The sequence below is a fragment of the Chiloscyllium punctatum genome, chromosome 12 (genome assembly GCF_047496795.1).
Source record: "Chiloscyllium punctatum isolate Juve2018m chromosome 12, sChiPun1.3, whole genome shotgun sequence".
NCBI lineage: Eukaryota > Metazoa > Chordata > Chondrichthyes > Orectolobiformes > Hemiscylliidae > Chiloscyllium > Chiloscyllium punctatum.
This window is the reverse complement of record NC_092750.1, coordinates 49372819-49397745: the sequence shown is the minus strand read 5'-3', so window position 1 is coordinate 49397745 and position 24927 is coordinate 49372819. Positions and strand designations below refer to the sequence as shown.

The following is a 24927-nucleotide window of genomic DNA, read 5'->3' as shown; positions in this document are numbered from 1 at the left end:
CAATTGTGCAAACTGCACTCAGACATTCTCCCCACGTCTGTGTCAGTTTCCTCCGGGTGCGCCAGTTTTCCTGCCACAGTCCAAAGGTGCAGGTCGTGTGGATTGTCCATGCTAAATTGTCCAAGGTAGCCTGCATTTCCCATGGCTAACCTAAGGGTGTGGGTCTGGGTGGGATGCTGTTCGGAGGGTCACTGTGGAATAGATAGGCTGAATGGCCTGCTGCCACAGGGATTCTATGATTCTATATAAATAGTGTCTACAGGTCAGAGTCTAGGAATTTTGTAGTATGTAACTCACCTCCTGACTCTCCAAAGACTGTCCACTATCTCTAAGATGCAAGTCAGGCATGTGTTGGAATATTCTTCACTTGATTAGGTGGAGCAGCTCCAACAATGCTCAAGAAGCATAACATCATCCAAGTCAAAGCATCTGTTATTGCAATTGATGCTATCCAGTGGTTTCAAATATGGGATTTGAACACCAAAAGAAAATGTTTTCTCTGCAGGTATAGAAAAATCAGGAATTTGTTCTTCATAGTGGCTGATGTATAAAGGAAATTGTTTACAGACAGCCAAGTGTTGATTCAAAGAGGAAACATATAAAAAATAGATAGCACCAATTGCAATAATTAATGTTTTCTGCAGATGACATAACAGTGAAAAGGAGGTGGAGGACGAAATATGAAGACAATTTGGAGAGCTTATATTCATTGGAGAGAAGATTAGGCAGTGGGTAAAGGGGATAAGGGAATAGAGTTCCCTCAATCTGTATGCAATTCCCATTGAACCAGAATGTAAGAGTCTGAACAAGAGCAGATTTTTTTTATTGGATGGAATAATAGAGCATGAACTAGAATTGATCAGAGTACTAAAAAGAGGGAAGTATCTAAGTAATAGTGACTTTAGTGTAATAGGCTTTAAGATGATAATAGAGATGCACCTAAGTATGACGGAAACCAAATAAATAGGTTGGACAGAATCTGATTTTGAGGGCTTGAACATAGAATTTGTGAAAATGTAATCGGCAACGATGTAAGCAAACACTAATGTCGAGCTGCATTGGGAACATTTTAAAACAAAAAGTCTGCTAGAAAGAAATTATAAACCAAATGCTAGTACTACTTTGGATGAGTAAAGACATAAGGAACAGTTGAGGGTTACAAACGAATATGTGAAGTATTTTGACAGCAGAACAGTACATTATGAGAGGAGGTATGAGGATAGAGTCATAGAGATGTACAGCACGCAAACAGACTATTCGATCCAACTCATCCATGCTGACCAGATATCCCAATCCAATCTAGTCCCACCTGCCAGCACCCGGCCCATATCCCTCCAATACTTTCCTGTTCATATATCCATCCAAATGCCTTTTAAATGTTGCAATCATACTAGCATCCACCACATCCTCTGGCAGCTCATTCCATACACATACCACCCTTTGCATGAAAACGTTGCCCCTTATGTCTGCCCCCTCTACCCTAAAACTATGCCCTCTAGTTCTGCACTCCCCCACCCCATGGAAGAGACTTTGCCTATTTACCCTAACCATGCCCTTCATGATTTTGTAAACCTCTATAAGGTCACCCACAGCCTCTGACACAGCAGAGAAAACAGCCCCAACCTATTCAACCTCTCCCTATAGCTCAAATCCTCCAACCCTGGCAACATACTAGTAAATCTTTTCTGAACCCTTTCAAGTTTCACAATATCCATCCAAAAGGAAGGAGTACAGAATTGCACTCAATATTCCAACAGTGGCCCAACCAATGTCCTGCACAGCCACAATATGACCTCCCTACTCCATACTCAATACTCTGACCAATAAAGAAAACTATACCAAACGCCACCTTCACTATCCTACCGACCTGCGACTCTACTTTCAAGGAGCTATGAACTTGTACTCCAAGGTCTCTTTGTTCAGCCACACTCCCTAGGACCTTACCATTAAGTGTTTAAGTCCTGCCAAGATTTGTTTTTCCAAAATGCAGCACTTTGCATTTATCTAAATTAAACTCCATCTGCCACTGCTCAGCTCATTGGCCCATCTGTTCAAGATCCCATTGTAATCTGAGGTAACCTTCATTATCCACTACACCTCCAATTCTGGTATCATCTGCAAACATCAGGAATCTAGACCTCTTATGCTCACATCCAAATCATTTATATGAATGATGAAAAGTAATGGACCTAGCACTGATCCTTGTGGCACTCTACTGGTCACAGGCCTACAGTCTGAAAAACAACCCTCTATCACCACTCTCTGTCTTCTACCTTTGAGCCAGTTCTGTATCCAAATTGCTAGTTCTCCCTGTATTCCGTGAGATCTAACTTTGCTAACCATCTCTCATGGGGAACCTTGTCGAACGCCTTACTGAAGTCGATATAGATCACGTCTGCCGCTCTGCCCTCATCAGTCCTCTTTGTTACTTCTTCAAAAAACCCAAATCAAGTTTGTGAGGCATGATTTCCCACGCACAAAGCCATGTTGAGTATCCCTAATCAGTCCTTGCCTTTCCAAATACGTGTACATCCTGTCCCTCAGGATTCCCTCCAACAACTTGCCCACTGCCAAAGTCAGACTCACCGGTCTATAGTTCCCTGGCCTCTCCTTATCGCCCTTCTTAAACAGTGGCACCACATTTGCCAACCTCCAGTCTTCTGAAACCTCATGTTTGACTATCGATGACACAAATCAAGGATATTTTCAGGAAGATAAGAAAAAAATCAGAGGCCACAGTGAACTTAAAATAGTAAAATATTTCATGTGCACAATAATATTGAAAGCAAAAACTAGGTTGGGAATATGACTATTAGGGGGTAGACAGGATCATACCACAGGCAATGATAAAGAAGGGGCAGTATTATTAAATCATTATTTTGCTGATTTACAGTGAAGTAAATGAAACATTGCATAATGAGGTGAATACGAAGACAAGTTCATTAGAAGAAACCAGATGTACTGAACAATTTAATCAAATTTAAAGAGGAAAAATCCCCTGGCCTGGATGGATTGCATATATACACTATAAAAACAGCTAGGAAATAGATAGCAGAGGTATTACAACATATATTTTACAATTTATTAGATAATTCAATAATGGTCCAGATGACTGGTGGATAGCGAATATTATTCCTGTACTCAAAAAGAAGGGCATAACATTTTCAGTGAATTATACACCACTCTGACTAAAATGAGTGATCAGCAAAGTAATGAAATTTCCACTAAAGAATAGGAGAACCTCAATAAAAGTAAAAATATAATACCTGTAATGAATGGTCAGCATGGACTTTTGAAAATAAAGATAGTCTTGCTTGGTGAGTCTTGTTGAGTTTTTTTAGAGTGGACAACAGAAAGAGTAGAAAACTGAAATGTACTGGTATATCTGTAATTTTAAAAGGCCTTCAATAAGGTGTCCAGGAACAGACAAATGAATGAAGTTAGAGAATGTGGTGCAAGGAGACTTGTAGAGAAATGGTTTGCTGGTTGGCTTCAGACAGAAAACAGAGTGGCCATAAATTCAGAGTGGCAGAAGTTGGGATGTGGTGTTCCACAAGGATCGACGTTCAGAACAATGCTATTTACAATTTGCACTAACTTCAAAATCACAAACACAAGTTTTAAACTTGCAAATAGCAACAAATTGAACACAATATTATTGATAAACTGGCAAAATAGGGAGATCAGTGACAAATGAAGTTCAACGGAATGAGATGACTATTTTGGTTGGAAAAGTATTTATAATTTTGAAGTTCAGGTGGGATAGAGGAACAAATGGATCTTAGAGCCAGTTACTAAAGGTTGGATCACAGGTTAGCAAGATCCTTGGAAACAAAACCCACTAAGTCCTCAATTTTATTTCCAAAGGGATCACATTAAAAAGTTAGCTGTATAATTTTCAAAGCAAATATGCAAAAAGGCATTTCTATCAGGTGGTTAAAATGTAAACCTTCAGCCAACACTTCAGTCATTTCCAATGTGTTTTGAAATTTGAATGATGCTCATATCTACATTGGTCAATCAAAAGTTGGCGTTAACTTTACAAGAAGACTACAGGTAAGATAAACTGAAGCAGTATTCTTGAATGTTGTGAAATGCTTAGGGTGGTCAGGCTCAGGATCTGTTCTGCACAAAGTGTGAGTTGCCAAAATACAAGCTGCAGATCACTCTTCTCTACTCTTTCTGAGCTGTTTACCTGCCTCTCTTTCATTTCATGAGGAAATGCTGGAGTGGTATCCTGACTGTCATTGTTGGTGCAGTTGGGATGGTGTCCAGAGTGAATGAATTGGCAATGCAGAGGGCATGCAGGGTTAGTGGTGTCGGGAACTGAGGTTAGTGAGAGCAAGTGGGGAAGATGTTGCTGGCAATAATGAGTGTGCTAGAGAATGACTTTGTTGGGGTTTGGAAACCGTAGCCAGCATTGATTGTGAGATATTGGAAAAAAAGGATTTAAATTACTTTTATGGCAGTGAGGAGGGCATTGACCTTCTTCCTATGGTGCTGGGCAATCCTCCAAACAGCTCAGAGATTATTTTTAACTAAAGTGGGGGAAGGAAATAAACACAACAACTATCACTAGAGAAATAAAAGTTCCAGGGAAGCTAATGGGGCTAAAGGTCTATATATCCACTGATCTGATGGGTTGCATCCTAAGATTTTTAAAGATAATAGCTTCATGGTTAATGGACAATAACTTTTCAGTAATCGTTAGATTCTGGAAAAGTATCGGAAAATTGGAAAACTGCCAGGGTAACACCCTTATTTAATAAGTAGATAACTGCCATTAGCTTAATATCTGTCTTTGTGAAAAGGTTGCAGTGAAAATGATAGGGTCTATTATATAGGATGTAATAACAGAGCATTTATAAACACAATATAATCAAGTCTAACCCAAGTGGAAACATCGAACCAGACTGGCATGATCTGCTGACATGGCCATCTCTGCTGGTTTTGGCAGAGATGGAAGTCCTGCATCTGCATTATTCTATCAATCAGGGCTTCCATGTTCCTTCCCAAAAAGTCTAACATCGGTTTCCCCCTATCTGCCACGTCTGAGCAAATCACAGGAGCCATTTGAGGAAGCTATTGATTTGCAATGCTTGTCTGGGTGCACAGCATGCTTTTAAATATGTTGGCACGGAATGCAAGTGATACTGTTGAATTCTGGTATATCTGCTGAGGGGTGAGTTGTTCTAGGAACAGTATATGTAAAGATGGGGCAGAATTCAGATGTAAGCACCTCCACTGGGGTATGGTAGGTAATTAATGAGGTGAGTTTGCTTAGTTAAAGCGAGAACTCTCAGTGAAAAAAAAACCCAGAGACCTTTATCATCATTTGCATTTAAAACTTAACTCTAGAAAGATCTGTGTGTCAGTTTTCAGCTGTGTCCCTGAGTCCTAATCCAACCCCAGCAACTGGCGGAAATAGTGTCTTTTTATCTAATTTGTCGATTCCTCTTGATGTTCTGAAAACCTTGGTCAGATACTTGTTTGTAAATACCACCTGTTCGTTCCATCTCTTGGAAACCCATTAAGCACAGTCTGTGAACATAAAACCTATCTTTATCAACCTGAAATTGTCTGCTGTAACACTGAGAGATAGTGCTTATACTATTGTGCTTGAATTCCAGTGTTCTGTGTCACAGTCGAGTTAGTCACCGTTTATAATAAATAGTTTTGACATTGAGTTATCATTCTTAATCTTGCCCTTGCAGGGTGGTGTTGGGAGTGGTCAGCTTTCATCACTAAATGAAGTTAGAGATCAGAAAGTTTAATTTACTTGTGGCCCCTTGAATATTCCACAACTGATTATAAAGCAATATTGGCTTGAACCTGGGAACAATTCATTGGCTTAATGCATTAAACCTACAAGAGAATAATAGTTCAATCAGGATTTATTGTATTGTCTATATCATGAGCAGACAGAGGGGTTGTCATTCCAGTTGCAAATGTTAGCCTGGCTTTGATTGAAAGTTCAACTGAATTTCATGTTTTAACTTGAAAGCAAAACCTACAATTCTGATTTGTCAGTTATGCGGCTGACATTATAGTTGAGCTGCACTTTCTGTATAAGACATTCAACTAGAATTCTGGAATACATTTTACTAATCAAAGTCCTGATGGCATTGAAATACATGAAAGGGAATGTAGTTTATTACTCACTTGAACAGAGATAACATCTGACCATTCACCACATGACCTGGATCAGTTGTGCTTTGTGACAGGTGAAGTCAAATCGTTCTTTCAGATTGGGTATAAGAAAATGAGCAATATACATAATTGTACTTCATATTAAGTTATAAGTAGAAGTTTATTTTTACAGCCACACTCATTTATTTTAACTTGCCCATGATTTCCTGAGTGTTTCACATCCTAGAATAATTGTCCAATATGAGGGGAAGCTAACAAATATGTGAGTATTCATTCTGTTGCTGATCTGTAGTAGAATTCATGATAAAATCGCATCCACTGTAAACTGGCCAGAGCTTTACAGAATTTTTCCCACAGTTGTCAAACAAAAACAACTCAACCTACAACTATCAGAGATAGATGAAATTCACTACAATTGTTTTAGCCTGAATAGATGATTTACCAAGACCTCATCCGGTGATATTACCAAGCCATTGCTTCTTCAGTGTCAGTATCGTGCTTTGTTTATGGAAAAATGGATAACTTAATATTTAGAATATGGCAGACCTTGTCTTTTATCTTCACTATATTTAAAATAGTCCTAAGTTATGTACTGTATTAATAGCCTTGCAAACGTTAACTTTCAGTAGTAAATAATTGCTTCTTGGCTTGAATGCCTTTGTAGTAAATACAACTGTGAACTATTCTGAGAAATCACTGAAGTTCAAGATCAACAATGAGTGAAAGGGTCCAGAAGAACTTCAATCCAGTGATCTGGGGAGACAGACTGCCTTAAATACTTGACCAACACTGATTTTTTTTTTGTTTGGGGTGAAAGTGTTAAGCATGCATTGGAATGATATGGCCCTTATTACAGTCACAAAGCCAATTTTTCATAATCAACCTTTTACCAATTTCTGAATTTCTCAGAGTGCACCTATTTCATAAATGTGACAGTAATTTTAACTACTAAAAGTAGATTAAACGCTAATAATTTATAAGCATCTAAAAAACTGAACAAGCATAATGTGTGGACCACTTTTATGAAACTCTTTAATGTACCACATTATTGCATTCATATCAGATTTCTGACTGAGAAACAATGTAAATGCGTAAACTATTAAAACCCTGGTACAACATAATCTTGGGTACATTATTTTATAGCACTATTGCCTATTTTAAAATTTCTTTGGTGCAGTATCACTTTTGTATGACTCTAGTGCATTTAAGCCTGATAAAGAGACTACTGTTTATATAGTATTAGCTGTAGCTAAAATGGACATATTCTGCTTTCTTCTCTTCAGCTTATCCCATGAGGAGCACGGATGCAATCACCCTTTATATGGTCATGGTGTGTGTAAATGGCCTGGTTGTGAAGCAGTCTGTGAAGATTTTGGACAGTTTCTAAAGTAAGTCCAGACTTGTTTTTTGTTCATGATTGATTGATGTTTGATTAACTTGGGAATCGAGGAGAGAATGTCATTGATCCAAATGAAATACCATCTACAGTGTCGAGAATTGGAGTAAACGAGCTCGTAAACTAGAAAGGCAGTCATGGAAATGATGGTCAGAATCAAACTGATAGCCCCATGTTTGTACTAAATAGAGTATAAATTGGAGCGAGGTGTTAAGAAGTAAGGTATAGTATACTTAGCCATGTTAGTTAATTTATGCATTTAGGCTAATATAAACTTAAACCAGTTGAAAAGAAAATGAACATGTGCAATTCTATATCTGTCAGTAATGGATGATATATCAGAAAAAGAAAAGCAGATTTTGTCAGCAGCATGCATATTTATTTCCTTATTTGTTTTTTGACCTAGTTGAAGTGCTGGTTCATAAACTCCTGGTTATTAATTAACTGCTAAACATAATTGACCAACTGTTGTTTCAGTTTGTGGTACTCAGTACAGTGCTAGTAGGAACCCTTATTTTATATGATAATCAGCATTGCTTGAAAACAACTTCACAGGAATTAAAACATGGCATTCAACAGATCAATTACTAAAGCTCAAGTATTATTAATTCTTACATTAAATTAGTTTTTTAATGCTACCATTGTAAAAATGCACTTGCAGACAGTCAACAAAAATTATAGTGTTTAACTATTTGTGAACTACATTCATACATAAAAGGGGTGCTTGGTAGTCACAGAAAGTGTTCACAGTATCCAAATGGTGTCCCTATTCTTGTGTTGAGAAATTCTGTGACTTTATTTAATAATTGTTACTTGATATTTACAAAAATTATACCAGTTGAGTAATCAGATTACTGTCTCATTTTGGATACTGAAAATGTTTCAGTACTGAAATGGCTAAGAGATTAGGTCATTTTGCAGACAGTGATACAATCCCATCTGTTTTTAATACTGAAGTATACAAACAGCTTTAGAGAATGGAATGTAACACTTAAAAACAAATTACTGACACTTAACTTTTGTATTTTTACATCAGCTTCTTTTAATAAAATTTCACATAAAATGGATCCAAACAAGATTTAAGCTGTATGGAAAATGAAAGAAAGACTTATTATGAGTGATTTTTTGAACTTGTTTTTATTAGCTCACTATGGTGTAGTTCAGTTGTTTGTCTAGACTATTCAAACTCAGCAAGCATTTAAAGAAAAACTTTAATTATAAAGAGACTTCTATTTAATATGTTCCATGAGTACAAAATTCTCTGTAGATTCAAAACACTTCCGTGTGAGTTTTTGCAGCATTGGTGTTTTTAATTTGAAGAAGACCTTGTTAAACTGTTATGTGTGTGGAAAAAGTCAGTCGCTTTAATAAATTCGAAACTTGTTCAACATTTCTTGAGAATCTGATTGAGGGTCAACTGAATAATTTGTTTCTATGTTTCCCTTTGTTTACACAGCATGTTTTTTTTCCTTTCCCCATCATTTCCCCCCCCCCCATAAGTTATTTTAAGTCAAGTACTTAAGATCCGAAGCTTCATTAGGTATATTGGTATTAGTTAAGATCTTGCTGTAAACGAAACCAAATGTTGATTGGTAATGTTAACACCTTTGACAGAACGGTCTAAAGGGGTCAGAATGACCCATATGCCACAGTGCCCTCTAGTGATATCAAACTTAAAAGGAAGATAATTTACTTCTCAATTGACAATTGATAGGTTTTCTCAATATTCTAAAAAAAATTATGTTCTTTTTATTTAGAAATCTGTAGATTTTGTCAAGGAAGATGGAATGTTGCAAAAAAACTAACTCATTTACCTTCTTTATCTGTTTCTTTTTAAATGAAATGTTTTGTTATTTTAAGGAAAATTTGGTGAAATATCAAACCGTGTTGGTTGGACGAAAAGTCATTTAATACGTTATTATGTTTGCTTAAAAACAATATTCTCTTGGATTCGAGCTCTTGGGATCTGGGGAGCACAAGCTTTCATTGGCACCCAGCTGATGGTGCAGCTTGGTTAGGTACAGTAGAACAATGCAAGCAACAGGGAAGAAGAGATTTCATGAAATGTGCAAGGAAAAATGGTGGAGGAAAGTAAGAAGGGAGGGTTTTGAAGGTCCAGGGCTCAACAGGGAACTTGGCATTTCGCCACTGGCTAGGTAGTAAAGAAGTATAAATAGAAATATAGGTTCTGTGATGCACATTTTCATAGTCTTGAGAGGAAATTTAAAAAAAAAGACTTTGCCAGGTGCTAACTTCGCTTGCAACAGAAAAAGGCCAACATAAGCAAGTCTCCTGAGATGCACAGAAATCAAGAGACTTTTGGAAATTACAACTGGTTGAAAGCTGATGATCTTTTAAAATGACAAATGAATTATTTTAAGAGCTGCATATATATGCATCAAAATTAAAAATTTACTGTAATAAGCTACCAGCTTTGTACTGAAAATATGTGGAAGTGAAAATTCAGTTCAGTTTAATATGCTGTAAAGTACTGCATCTGTTAATTTAAGATTAATAGATTATTCTAACGTTCACAGATTTGTTTATTTTTGTAACATTTTGGTGACTTTTAAAATCTCGTTTAAATTCTTTTAAAGCATAAGTGTAGCCATTCAGTGTCACCTAAATACTGTGTAGTCATTTATCAGCACAACATAAATATACTTACAAATGAAGATTCTGCGCAAGGTTTTCATCTCCCAGTTGAGATCTGAATTGACTAGAAAATGCTGAACTTAATTTTATTGTGCGAAAAACATTTTTCCCTGTCTCCTGTTCCCACACCATATTCATCTGGATTTATCTTGGGTTAGGAAAGTCTTGAGTACAAATGCTCAAGCACCTCTTCTGATATCAGTTTCCCAATGTAGGGACAGCAGGAAAATTATATTTTCTCCTGAATGCAATTTTCATGTGTTCATGTGGGTTCAGGAAGCCCTAAAATGTTTCTGTTTGGAGAGTTCATAGCCAGTGGGCAAGTGCCTGCTGAAGGGTCAAAAACATCCTGAAAGGCAAGTAAAGTTTTTGACGCCTTCACATATCACCATGCGCTTTTATAATATAGATTTGTTAACAATTTAGGGTGATTCAACATAGGTATCTTTGCCATGGTGTTAATGACCACCATTGTGTAAGCATTGCAGCACATTTTCCATCAGAGAATGCTTTACACTTCTGTTAAAAAGTTCCTGCAAGCCTGTGTTGTCAAGCTTTGTGCCATAATTTAAATAGTTCTAGCTGTTAGTAAGGGTTAGTTGAGGGTTAGAGAAAATCTGACTGCCTGCACTTCTCTATTGATTAACAGGAACTGTGCTTTGAAATAGGAATGTGACCCCATTCTATTCTTCAATTCTTCCAGCTTTGCTGCCTGAAACAATGTTCTGTCTAAGCTGTGTGGCCAGTCTGAGGGTCTGTGCATGCCAATCAGCATGCCAACTCTGTCCTCAGCACTGACTTCTGCTTTCACACTGAAGAAAATAAGGATGGAGGCAATATAAGCTGCAGGCTTCTATCATGGCAGCTGTAGTATTGTGAGACCTTGGTTGGGTTTCAAGTTCTAATGGCTTTAGTTCAGCAGGTGGTATATTGATCCAAGAATGTTTGAAACTTGTAGGAGACCGTAATAACCGAATAGTCCAGTTCAATTCTGAAGAAGGATCACTGGAACTAAAACATTAACTCTGCTTTCTCTGCACAGATGCTGCCAGACTGACTGAGTTTCTCCAGCAAAATACATTTTTCAGATTTCTAGCATCTGCATTTTTTTTTTAATATAACAGAATATGTGTGTGATGTGGTTAGCTGTTTATGTGCGAACTTCTTAGGTATTTAAAGGATTACAATATTTTTATTAATATGGTGGTCATTTGCTGAAACATAATCACACCGCCTGCAGCGTTTCTTTAACAGCAGAACAGAAATTCATTACACAAGAGAAAAAAACACAAATAAAATACAAAGCAAGCAATCTAGATGTGGAACACCGTTAAAGAAATTCTTAAAACACCCAGCAAAATAACATTTCAATCTATTCCCCAATGATCACTTTACAGTGATTCAAATCTGTAGAAATTACAATTCTATATCAAATGCCATATCTTTAAATCTGATTTAAGTGATTCCAGTCTTTAACTGCTGAGATGTTGAGTCTTCTTACCAGAATACTCTCAAAGCTCAGCATTCACAGCTTTTCTAAAATTGAAGTAGTTTGTGTCACTATGCAATAACGGCTGTGTAACATTCATGTTTGCACTGATAAGTGGTAACCATATATGTGCCAACCAATGACCATCTACTTGAAGAGAAAATCAAATAATTTCTCCTTGCCTTCCATGACATTTCCACAATTGAATCTTGAGATTTACCATTAATCAAAAACTTAACTGGACCAGCCATATAAATACTGTGGCTACAAGAGCAGATCAGTTGCAGGGAATTCTCTGCTGACTAACTCATCTGACGTCCTAGACCTGGCCATCCTCTGTATGGCACAAAGTCAATAGTGTATTCCCCAGTTGCATGCACAAGTGCAGCTCTAACAATGCTTGAAACTCAATATAATCCAGGACCTTGATCAGCACCTCGTCTATCATCTTCCCTCTATCGCTAATGCATAGTAGCAGCTGTATGTGCTATCTACAAGATGCACTGCAGCAACTCATCTTGGTTTCTTTGGCAGCACCTTTCAAACTTAACAAAGGCAATTAGGGTAGAGCAATGAGTTTTGTCAGTTGATGCTTACATCTCACAAAAAAGGGTAGAATTGTAATTTCAACCAAAGAAACAAGTTGTTGCTGAAGACAATATGACAATATTAATGACTTTACTATCAACTGGTTGTGAATGGAGAAGGCATAATTTGTAAGTTTGCAGATGACATGAAAATCTCATGTTGTTGCTACCGAGAAGGGTGATCTCCGACTGGAGACTGATTATTTGTTGGCTGGGAAATTGGGTAGAGCAGTAGTAGAGGGAATTTAATCCCAATGAGTGCGATGTGATACATGTTGGGAGCTCTAATAAGGGAAGGGTATACAAATGAATGGTAGGTCCCCAGGGAGTACTGAGGAACAAAGGGATCTTGGTGTACAAGTCCATAGATCCCTGAAGGTAAGAAGACATATTGTATATTTACCTTCATTAGCTAGGGCAGAGAGTATAGGAGAAGGGAAGTTTTACAACTTTATGAAACATTGGTTAAGCCTCAGATGGAATACTGTGTGCAGTTCTGCTCACTACACTATCAGAAGCACATGATTTCACTGGAGTGGGTGAAGAGAAGATTCATCAATATGTTTCCTGAGGTGAAAAGTCTTGGTTATGAGGAGAGACCGGATAGGCTGGGTTTGTTTTCTATGGAAAAAACAATTGTTTTCTATGGAGCAGAGGAGAGATTCAGTTTGAGGTAAACAAAACTATGAGAGGCATGGCAGACATGTCTAAGACCAGAAGTCATAAGTTTAAGTTGAAGAGCTGGTGGTTTAGAGGTGATATCTGAAATAACCTTTTCACCCAGAGGTACTGGAAATATGGAATGTGCTGCCAGAGAGAGTGATGGAGGCAGGTACTCGCTCAACATTTAAGAAGCATCTGGATGAGCACTTAAAATACCAAGGCAGAGTAGGCTGTGGACCAAGTGTAGGTAAATGGGATTACTGTAGTCTGGTGTTTGTTGGTCATCATAGCTATGGTGGGCTGAAGGGCTTGTTTCTATGCTGTGTGACTGTATAACAATCAATAGATTTGTACTTCAAATATACGACCTATAAATAAATGTACATCTCAGTATGAAACAAATTATGCAGTGTTGCTGTATAATACTCAGAAATTTGAGAGTCAAACTTGGGGATGTAAAAGCTAAAAGGGGGCCCTCCCTCTTTACCATATTTGAGTCATATCCGAAGTATTTGAAATTGCATGATGAGTCTTCCATCTAGTTCTTCAAAACCACAATTTTTGCATCTATTATCAGAAATGTATAACTGGAAAATTTTAACTGGTTTCCTGAAGGTTTTAAAAGCATCTTACAACAGTTAGCCTTATTAAAGTGAGGCCTAAAGTTTTACCAGGACACCAGACAAGGTCAGGAAGACAGCAGGTTAAAAAGGGGAAAACTCTTTTTAATATCCCTGGGTGGTAAGAACTCAGTAGTTAATGTTGATGTCACCAGCTTTCTACTTGTTGCCCTCCTGTCTACAACCTATAAATACAGTTCAGCCAAAATAAACAGAGCAGTATCAATCAGTGCTCAGGAAAACCTTTTTCTTGCTTTAGATTTCAACTGCTATTCTTGCCTAATTTGTAATTAAAAACAATCATGCTGTAATTATTAAATTGGAATTGTTTCCTATTTTAATAAATTACATTGGTTGTTTGTGGATATTAGCTGATGGGAAATCCACATTATTTTTCAGAATCCAAAAGACACATTATATCTGCCACTGAGCAAAGATACATACAGCATTTTGTATGTATGTTAACATTGGTATCTGTATTTAGCTAACATTATAGGAAAGCCTTGGTGATAGTGGTAAACTGAAGAATGGAAGAAAACCCAGCTTTGTGCCATGAAAGGGTCTTCATTTAGTTGGTTGTTTTATTGTAGCAATTTACATTAGCAACTGTCATTTCACTAGAAAGCTTTTGCATACACTTCATCTGAGGTCTAAAAAGTGACACATGCCAACATTCATAGTCTCTCTTTATGTCAGTTCCACTCTTTTATTGCCTTTTTATTTGAACCACATTTCACTGAGCTGCATTAGAGCATATTTGAATATTTCATTTCCTATTAATTATGTACTGTGACCCATGCTGTCATTACGGGAAGAGAGTGACCCATCTAATGTAACAAAGTCCATAAAGAATTGTTGGACATTCCTGCTGATGGGAGAAAATTCCTGAATGGTACTGCAACTATGGCCAGGTGTGGTCAGTCCACTGCTGTGATGTGTAGTAAATGACAGAAATGAATTTTAGAAAGCAAGCACAAACGACATTTTGCTAAACTGACGAGCTGAGCATGAAGGCATGCTTAGTGACAGTGACCTACATGGTCATTGAAGATCTGATATAATTTATGATATATATAATATATTGGATCCATTAGTGAGCATAATGAAGTAGTGAAATGAAAGGGTATTTGTGAAATCAGTTCAAACATCCTGCTAGGATTATGATTAAATGATTAATGAAATGCTACTGCATAAGCATTTTCAAACAGTAATTCATGCAGAGGCTGATAAAAATCCTCCAATCATATTTCCTTCACATGCGAACCTTATCTAGACCATTTTATATAAATCATGAAATATGCTGTCTGCTGGCAAGGTACTTATTTAGATTAGTTATAAACGTGCAGAAAAAGGGAACATCTTTGCAGTATAAAATAATCATGCATAATTATATTCATAATTCAAGCTTGTGACAGATTCCATCTTTCTTATTCTTGTTGTCCTTTGCCTTCATTCTGGCTTCATTTGATTTCTGTTATCTTGATGACATAATTAACTGTTAAAGCTCAGAAAATAAGGAGACCTTCGAGAAGAAAAAGGTTGGTTGCTTTTTAATGGCACCAAAAGCTTTATGTGCCATACATATTCAGTCAGACATTTCTGGAAGAAAATCATTTTGTGTCATTTTAGTGAATTACAAAACAGTACTTTCACAGGTTGATGGGATTTTACCTTCTTTTCACATTAAAATGTTGATTCCAGCTCACTTTTGTTGTCAGTTTTTGGCTTGTTAGCTTTTTTTGGCAAATTGTAAAGACCCTTTATGATCAAGTTTGAAATATTAAATGCTTGTCTTAAAATAAAAGTATTAAATATGTACAACAGTGTATGAGATTTTCTGTCTCAGCAGCTTTTCTGTATTTTTAAAGTGTTGATTATCTGAATATTTCAATTTCGTCTCTTCGCAGACACCTCAATAATGAGCATGCACTGGATGACAGAAGTACAGCACAGTGTCGAGTACAGATGCAGGTTGTACAACAGCTGGAACTTCAGGTTGGTTTTCTTTTGAAATAGATGCATTGACCGAATTATCCAACTGGTTTACTATCATCAAAAGTTGAGCCATTAACAAGCATACAGCACTCACCAACTGTCTTTAAGTTCATCACCATAGTTGGGCGCTCGATGCTGTTGTGGCACAGTGGTAGTGTCTCTACCTGTGAACCAGGAGACCCAGTTTCAAGCCCCATCTGCTCTAGAGTTGTGTAGCAACATCTCTGAACAGGTTGATTAGGAAATATCTATAGACTAGTACAAAGAGATATTAAGAAGAGATATTAAGAAGAGAGATTCAGGAGCTAGAGTTCTCTTGACACAGAGATAGTATTGTCACCTTAGGCCAAATGGCCCAGGTTCAAATCCTACCCACACCAGAGCTATATTCTTACGTGCCCCTCAAAAGATTGATTAAAATAATATCAGTAATTGAATAGTCAGAGGGAGGAGGGGCTCCTGGGCAAGAATGTCAGTGTTCAACTCCCACCTACTGCAACTTGTGTGCCATAACATCTCTGAACAGGTCACGTAGAAAATATCTACTGGTTAGGAGCTGGGGTTCTTGTGGTGCAGTTGTAGTGTCCCATCACTTAACCAGTAGGTTCAGTTAGGCTTAGTCATTAAGTATATTCAAAGTTGAGATAAACAGATTTTTAAAGAACTCAGGGGTTTTTGGGAAAGGCAGGAAAATGAAGTTGAGGATTGTCAGATCAGCCATGATGTCATTGAATGGCAAAGCAGACTCAATGGGCTCAGTGGCCTACTTATGCTTCTATACTTCAGAAGTGTATAATATAAAGTCAGGGCTAAAGAGGGATTTTGTGGTGCAATGGAAATGTTCCTACCTCTGAACCAGGAGGCCCTGGTTAAAGACCTACCTTCTCCAGAGGTGTTTGGTAACATTTCTGAACAGGTTGATTAGACAATATTTAGTCAAGGGTTATTATTATCATTGTGATTACGTATCTTTATTGTGTCCTTCCACCCTGCAGGAGTATGAACCATTAACCACTCTTCAAATCATGTACTTGACTGAAGTCTTTTTAATCATGACATATATATCTATTCAATTTACTATCAAGAATTTGTAGAAGAACAGAAAACCTACTGTTCCTCAGTACTTCACCTTCCACTTTAACATTTGTGTTTCCTTTTCCTGGCCTCCTTGAGTTCCATACAATCCCTACAGTGTGGAAACATGACATTTGGCCCACACAGCCCCTCCGAAGTGCATCCCACGCAGATCCCTGCCCTCTACAACCCTGCATTTCCCATGGCTAATGCACTTTCGCCCAAGGGTGGAATCGAATGCAGGTCCCTGGTGCTGTGAGGCAGCAGTGCTGACCACTGCGTCACCGTGCTTCCAATGTCAGTTACTTGTTCCTCTTTTTCTCTTGTTCAACAGAAAAAGAAAGTAAGGAATTCATTATCCTTCGTAGTGTGAATGAAGAAGTTGTATTTAAGCTATATCATGTTGAGTAACATTCTTTTCATTTGCACTGTGTAGATTGAAGAGGCTTTGAACAGGAACAGGGCAGAAGCAAACAGGAAAAATGGGTTGGGTAGAGGCACAGAGGATTAGTTGGTCAAGACATTAAATATTAACTTGGAGGGGCTGATTTGAATTCCAGCTTAGCCAGTGCTGGAATAAAATTCAACGTTCTTGATAAGTAAACAATTTGAAAATTACTTCTTGAGGGGAAAAAAAACTGTACAGAAAAATTTGCTAGTCACATTGATGTACAATATCACTTTTAAAACATTTAAAACTTATAAATGCCTTTAAGGACCATGCACCCAAAAGAAACAGTTTAATTTTAAGAGCTTTCTCAAAAGACCACAAATGTGAGCATTTAGCAGAAACTCTCAATGGTGATTAATTCAGATGGGTGGGGCATCTTCGAGCAGAGTAATTTATAAACTAATGAAAGATTGTGCGAATTTCTGCCATATTTTTTCACTGCTGTGGATAATTGTGGACTAATTGCATTAGGAATAATAGCATATTCCAACTGAAACTTTACCTGTATGAATCTCAAGAGGTTCTGAGTACAGCTGTTTCACAAAATGTATGAACACAACAGGCAAAAGCACACTTTGCAATAAGACTGTGTATCAGTAAATTTAGTATTAGAATAATACCGTGCTTTAAGTGGAGAACAGCTGACTAATATGTGAAGAAGATGCAAGCAATGTATTAGATCAGAAATACCCTTTGTATATCTGGCACTCTGAGGGTCTTAAAGAAGCTACAAAAGAAAATTAATGACAATGAAGAATCCAGTGGTAAGTGGTATTGTGTTTTAAGGATGGTACTCCTGACAGGATACCAATATATCTTCCGTGTCAGCCTTTGTTCTGTTGAAGCTTCTAGCATAGGATTTGAAACCATTCCTTCTAACTCCGAGGTGAGAGAGTATCCCATTGAGATGTGGCTGAATCTTAACAGAAGTTCTACAAAGATCTCTGCAGTTCTGATTGAAAGTAGTATGTAAAAGCTTGTGCATTTTGAGATGCATCTTGTAGTTTGGAGCTGTCAGTAGTGATTGATAATGATGCTAACACTCTTAATGTTACATGACTGACCAGGAATCTATTCCATTCTTGCCACCTGCCATTGTTGTGTGCTAGAAGAACTTGTAGGTTGGTACTGAATGTGTTTGACTTCATTGTTATTATTTAGCCATTAGATCTGGACATTGTTGACTGGACAAGAATTTATTGTCCATTCCTTGATATCCTTGAGAAGGTGATGGTGATTTGCCATCTTGAGCTGCTATGGTCCATGTGCTGTAGATAGACCCACAATGCTTTAGGAAGATAATTTGAAGATTTTGACCTAGTATCACTGAAGGAATGACACCATTTTTCCAAGACTGGATGCTGAGTGGCTTGGAGGGACATTTGCAGGTGCTCCCATGTATCTGCTGTCCTTGTCCTTCTAAATAGAACCGGTCAGAAGTGTTGGAAGGTGTTTGGAAAGTGCTCTTTAAGGAGCTTTGGTGAATTTCTGCAGTCCATCTTGTAGATAGTACACTGCTGCTACTGAGCGTCAGTAGTGGAGAGAGTGAATGTTTATGCCAATCAAGTGTGCTCTTCGTCCTGTATGATGTCAAACTTGTGTGTTGTTGGAACTGCATTGGTCCAAGCAATGTGGAATATTCTTGACTTCTATCTTATAGAGCTGTTAGGCTTTGGGGAGTCAGAAGATGAGTTATTCGCTGCAGTATTTCTAGCCTCTGACCTGCTTTTGTAGCCTTTGTATTTATGTGGCTAGTCCAGTTCAGTGTCTGGTCAATGAACACGCCTAAGATGATGGTAGTGGGGATAATACCATTGAATGTCAAAGGACGATGCTTAGATTGTTTCTATTAAGAGATGGTCATTGCCTGGGTATTTGTGTGCTGCGTATGTTATTTGCCACTTTTCAGCTCTGATGTTCTCCAAGTTTTCCTGCATTTGGATGTGGAATGTTTCAATTTCTGAGGAGTGGTGAATGGTGCAGTCATCAGCAAACATTCCCATTCCTGACCTTATGATGGAGCAAAGCTGCTGAAGATGTTTAGGCTTAGGAACTAAGGCTACCCTGAGGATCTCCCGCAGACATGTCCTGAAACTGAGATGACTAACCTCCAACATCCACAACCATCTTCCTGTGTGCCAGTAAATCTCCAAGAAGTGGAGAGTTTATACCTGATTCCCACTGACTTCAATTTTGCTAGTACTCATTGATGGCAGTATCTCTCTTGAGGGCAGTATCTGTCACCTCATTTCTCCAATTCAGCACTTTTGCCCATGTTTGAACCAAAGTTGTAATGAACTCTTGGCCATCAGTTTCTAGGGTGTGTCTTGAACCAGAGTTTCTGGCACAGAGGCAAGGCCATTATCCACTGTGCCACAAAACAGCAAGTGGTTTCATTTGTGGCTATGATTGAGCTGCCAGTCTTCAGGTTGGCAGCAGAATGGATTAACCACAGAGAGTTCCATTAAATCTAAGCTGGCACGTATTCAGCTAAAGGTGTTTGCTGAAGTGCCTGAAACTTTGGCAGTGGTGAGACTCAAACTCAAACCTCTGCAGAAACTGGAATCTGAATTTGCCTCGTCAATACTTGGGCATGCTATACTTCCTTATATGTGCATAAGTGCAAACAGCAGCTTAGAAAAAAAACAAACAAAAATTGAATCCCGAAATGAGACAAAAACAGAAAATAGTTTAAGTACTGAGCAGGAGAGAAGCTATCCATGGAGCATGTGATGTGGAGGGAAGGGAGAGAACCAAAGGAAATGTCAATGATAAGCTGGAGGGCAGGAAAACAGGAGAGATTTAATGAGACAAGCTTCCTTTTGTATGAACAGTGAGTAAAGAAAGAAAGATATTTCCAGATGGGGTGTGAATGTCTAGCTAGCAGCCATCTAATTGTAAAATGAAAAAATAATGAAAGAAATGAAAAAAAATCAAACCAGCATTAAGAGTAAAGATTCAAAAACATTTTTAAAGAAGTAAAATTTGAAGCAGAAGTTACATTCTTGCAAAATACTGGAGTCAGGTTAAAAGGTTCATTGTGTCAAGCTTCTTTGGAATATTGGAGGAGATCAAGAAAAGAAAAATCAGAGTGGGAACAAGGTCGAGAATTGAATTGACAAGCAACAGGAAGCTCAGTCATGTTTATGGATATAATAGCAGCAATGGTAGATTTTTCCGAGGGAGAGCTTATAGTGCAGTAAAACTGTAGAGATTGAAATTCCTACTTCACCATGTTTGTGCTAAAACTCTTAGCCACGTCCTTTGTCACCTCCAGACTTGATGACCTCAATGTTCTACTTGCCAAGGCCTAAGTCCCTTTACATATTGCAACTTCTCCAAAAATGTGTCCACATGCTCTAATAGCTACAGGATTTATGCTGTTGTTCCACGTACATGTGTCCTATATATGTGAGGAAGCAAAAAGGAAAGTGACCTTTGTAGGGGAGAGGGAGAATGATCAGTGCGGTAGGAATCATGCAACAATATCTTGTGCTGCAAGTTCAAGTCAAAAGTGCAATATAAGTCTGCTATTTATGCCCAGTCAGCAGTAACTCATCCGTAGATAATACTGAGTTCAAGTCAATTTCAGGTATGGCTGAAATATTGGAGAGCAGTAGCATTATTGACCTCACGCGTAACCAGAAAGTACATTGTGTAAGTTACTGAACAACTCAAATAGCTCTACCTTCGGAGGTAAATACAAAGAAGTTGTATGGTGAAAATGCCACAATACAATCTCAATGTCTTTTATAGCTGGTAACAAAATAGTTACATTTTATGTATGACAGTTAAAAAGGAGGAGATGTTTGGAAGACCTTGCATTAATTCAGACAGAAGTGACACACTTTAGGGCTGTTTAAATGCTTCTATTCTGATTAGTGGCTGAAAAAAAATTGCTTATGAAAACATAGACTGAAGTATTTCCTCTGAAGCATTTTATCAGATATGTATTTTAACCTGATGGCTTACTAATGGACCATAAAAAATTTGCTTCCAGGACTGTTTATGGTGTTTTGTGTTTGATGTCTGTCATAATCACTGTGTCCTCTGTATTTCTTCACAGTTAGGCAAAGGTATATGTACCTATGAGTTTGAATATCTAGTTTCCTGGCGACAGGCTTGATCCATTTGTTCTGAACTATCAGAATTTCAGCCGCCATGCCAAATCAGAGTGGCTGCTGGGGGACAAACTATTCACTGATATCTAGCTCATAACTCCCTTTCAGTGCCATACCTCACTTGGACAGCATGCATGTATTGAAAGTCATATTACTATATGAAATATCATCAAGCACACCATTGTGGTGGTCAATCAGTGATTTTGCTACCTAATGGGAGGAGCCCTGTAATTCCTGCCAGAGCATGGCACAGTTCATCATGATTGTTGTATCCTGCACAAGGGCATTATCCTGAGGCCATAGCACTCAAAACAAGCAGCACAGAAAGAAATAAAAAGGTCACCAATAACCCCCATTCTGCCCAGGGTTCCTGTGACCAACTGATCTGTCTGTGCTCGCAGTGATCACAACAGCAATTTCACATTCTGAAACAGTCCTATGCCTTCCCTGTGTCTGGCATTGATCTTCACAATATCCTCTTGGCCACAGTGCTAAAAGGCCACTGCAAAGCAAACACATACTGACTTTCTCAAATAAGCCATCCAATATATTTCCTGCAAAGCTCAACCAGTGAATCGGTGTGGACTTGTTGGGCCAAAGGGCCTGTTTCCATGCCATAGGTAATCTAATCGAATCTAATTTAATCAATCACCTTTTAATAAAAGCATAAATACTGGGAATGCTGGAGATCCAAAATAAAGACAGAAAGTGCTGGAGAAACTCAGCCAGTCTGGCAGCATCTGTGGAAAAAGAAAACAAAGTTAATGTTACGAGTTCAACATGACTTCTTCAGAACTCAAGAACTCGAAACATTAATTCTACTTGTGAGAGATGCTGCCAGACTTTGAGTTTCTCCAACATGTTGGTTTTATAAACAAAGTCACCTTTGTTTGCTTCTTACTTGTCTTTCTGATGTCTTTGCGTGACCTAATGCTGCCCAGGGACTGGACGATGGGAGGCAGAAGGCTGCTGGCTACAGATGTCCTTGTAGATGAGTTCATGCAGTCCTGGCATGAGAATAACTGGAACAAATGGGCTGGCTGACAGGTAATTCCGAGGCCAGAGATGTGCAGGTTAGATGGATTGGCCATCGTACATTGCCCCATCATGACAAAAGATGTGTAGGCTACGCAGATTAGCTGCAGTAAATATGGGGTTACAGGGATAGGGTGAAGGAACTGCTTCCGGGTGGGATGCTATTTTAAGGTCAGTGCAGATACAATGAGTTGAATGGCCTTCTGCACTGTAGAGATTCTGTGAGGGCATTGGTAGTAACAACAGGAGGATGCACGCTGAGGGCGGAGAGCAGTTTTGTGTTTTGAGAAGCCACAGCCAGATTCCTGGGACAGTGTCTCAGCATTTCTAGTAACTTGTTTGGAAAGCAGATTGCTAGATGGCTATACAATCTTGCAAAACATTTGAACATTGGCAAAGGAGCCATGATCGCAGCCATCTGTGCCTGCCAGACAACATGCTGAAATTGCACAACCATGCTCAGAGGTTGGGTGGTTTCTGCCTGTGCTGCAATGAAAACTGATACATCAGCCATCTGACACTATAGCATGGCTGCGATAGCAACTGATTTTGGAAAATTGGGTTCCTTAACATGTTTTCTGATAGGCTTGCCAGTGCACTTAGCACATCATGGTGCAAGACAATTAGCCCATTTCCAAACACTACCCATCAAGCACTTCACCTGAGGTCTTTGTAACAGAGCTGGTATGTAGATTTTCTCTCTGCGGAGTAGGCAATTATGCTACCTTCTGCATGGACCTTGTTTTCAAGCCACTAATGCCTGGTGACTCACCACATTCAGGCTTAGTGTCAGTAACTGAGCTACTGACAGTATGTATGTTTTATTAAGAGACAGTGCTTTTCCTCTTGCACTTGATGTTCCTGTGCTATTGTTATGCGAGGTGGCAGTTCTTGGGTATCTGAAAGGAGAAAGGCAGTTCCAAAGAGGGAAAAGAGGAAAGCATGAGGTACTTTTCATTATCTGAAAGCAGTATGTCAGTAGAGTTTGCGGGATCAGGGATCAGTGGGTTACGAGAATAAAAATTAAGTAGGAATATACCAACATCTTCAATAGTTTCAACCATGCCCTTGCCTCTCTTGTGCTGCTCCAATGAAACCAAGTACTGTTTTCTTTATCGCAGTCAGGAAATTCAGTTTTATCTGTCCCCCAGACCAGCTAATCCTGCAACAGAGAGAAGAATTGTTAGTGAGTTTGCAGTAATCTGTTTCGGTGATGTGGCTGCCATATTGAATGCTGGTAATATGTGCGAAGCTGGACTGTGAGGTTTGCAGTAGTGCTAAACATAGGGCGGTCCTTACCTCTTAGGAACAGGGAACCTCTCTCTTCTTTCCCATCCCCTCCACGAATAGGCTTCCAGTGCAGCATTAGGAAATCTCAGAAGTATGCTCTCTGCCCAGTTGCACAATTATTTAGTGTTCTTCCTGGTCAGGATGTCTTTCCCAACCATTTTCTGCAGCTGTTGCAGCCTGAAAGTAACGCGCCTTTAAGGGGTGTATGCTGGCTTTCAGAGCACAGGGTTAGTTTTAAATTATGCACATCTCACATAAACCCAGACTCTGCTGAAGCATATATCCAATCAACATTCAGTTTAGTACTGGGTGACTTGTTATTGGTCTTTAACTGTTGCCTGCATTGGAAGCGGAGGATGCTGGTTAATCATGCATCATGAACATTTTTGGCCCTTATCCAATTTTCCCTCTTCACATCCAAAACAATTCCTGAGAGCTTTGGGAAAGCATTGAGCAATTGTTTTATTTTGCAAACTGTGTGAACTTTAGACTGAGAGTGTCATTGCTCATCAGCTATTTTGTATCATCTTCACAATAGAAAATGAAAAGTATCCCAAGAATAGAAGAAAACTAAGAGGCAAAACCAGAGAAAGGAACTTAAAACACTCACTAGCACTAGAGAAAAAGTAATGGCAATACGAATGAGCAATGAAAGAGATGAAAAGTAGGGGATCTTAGGACCGTTTGTTTAACATCTGTCCTTGGAAAAAAAAACTGGAGGTTGTTTGGTTTTGTAAAAAGGAAATCGTGTTTAACATACTTATCCAATTTCTTTGAGAATGTAAAGCAGGGTGGATACAAAGTTTGAATTAGCAGCACGAGTAGGCCATTTGACTCCATAGGTCTGCTCTGGCATTCAGTAAGAACATGGTTGATCTGATTCTAGTCTGCATTCCGCATTTATGCCTATGCCAAATAACTATTCATACCTCTGCTCACCAGTCAAAATATACTTTACTCTGCCCTAAATTTATTCAAAGATAGAGGGAAGCCAGTAGATGTAATTTATCTGGATTTCCAGAACTCCACCATATTGGATGCTTTTTGGAAATAGCATTCAGTATGGAGCCAGATGAAAAATTATCACACAAAATAAGAGTTCATAGTATTGGCGGTAATATATTAGCAATTATAGAGAACTTGCTAATTAACAGGAAACAATAACTCAGGATAAATGGGTCATTTTCAGCTTGACAAACTGTATCTATTGGAATGCCACAGGGATTAGTGCTGTGCCTCAACTATTTATTATCTCTTACTGACTTGGATGAAGGGACCAGTTATGTGAATGTATAGTTTGACAGGAAGAATTTTAAAAGGGTAGAATATTATTTAAATAGAGAAGGGCAGAGACAGTAAAAATTCTGCAGTACAGAGGGATCTGAATATCCTTGTGTGTCA

At 38.4% G+C, this 24927-nt stretch overlaps 1 protein-coding gene across 21 annotated transcripts in view; it reads left to right on the top strand.

The window, feature by feature from the left end:
• foxp1b (forkhead box P1b) overlaps positions 1-24927 on the top strand; it is a 478263-nt gene that overhangs the window by 390412 nt on the left and 62924 nt on the right. For all 21 annotated transcript variants that reach the window (XR_011962055.1, XM_072582560.1, XM_072582559.1 and 18 more), the window contains 2 exons: positions 7434-7538; positions 15468-15555. Coding sequence is in view for 20 of the 21 variants with exons in the window: in XM_072582560.1 (XP_072438661.1) it covers positions 7434-7538; positions 15468-15555 (193 nt within the window). In the remaining variant the exon portion in view is untranslated. The remainder of the gene's footprint in view (positions 1-7433; positions 7539-15467; positions 15556-24927) is intronic.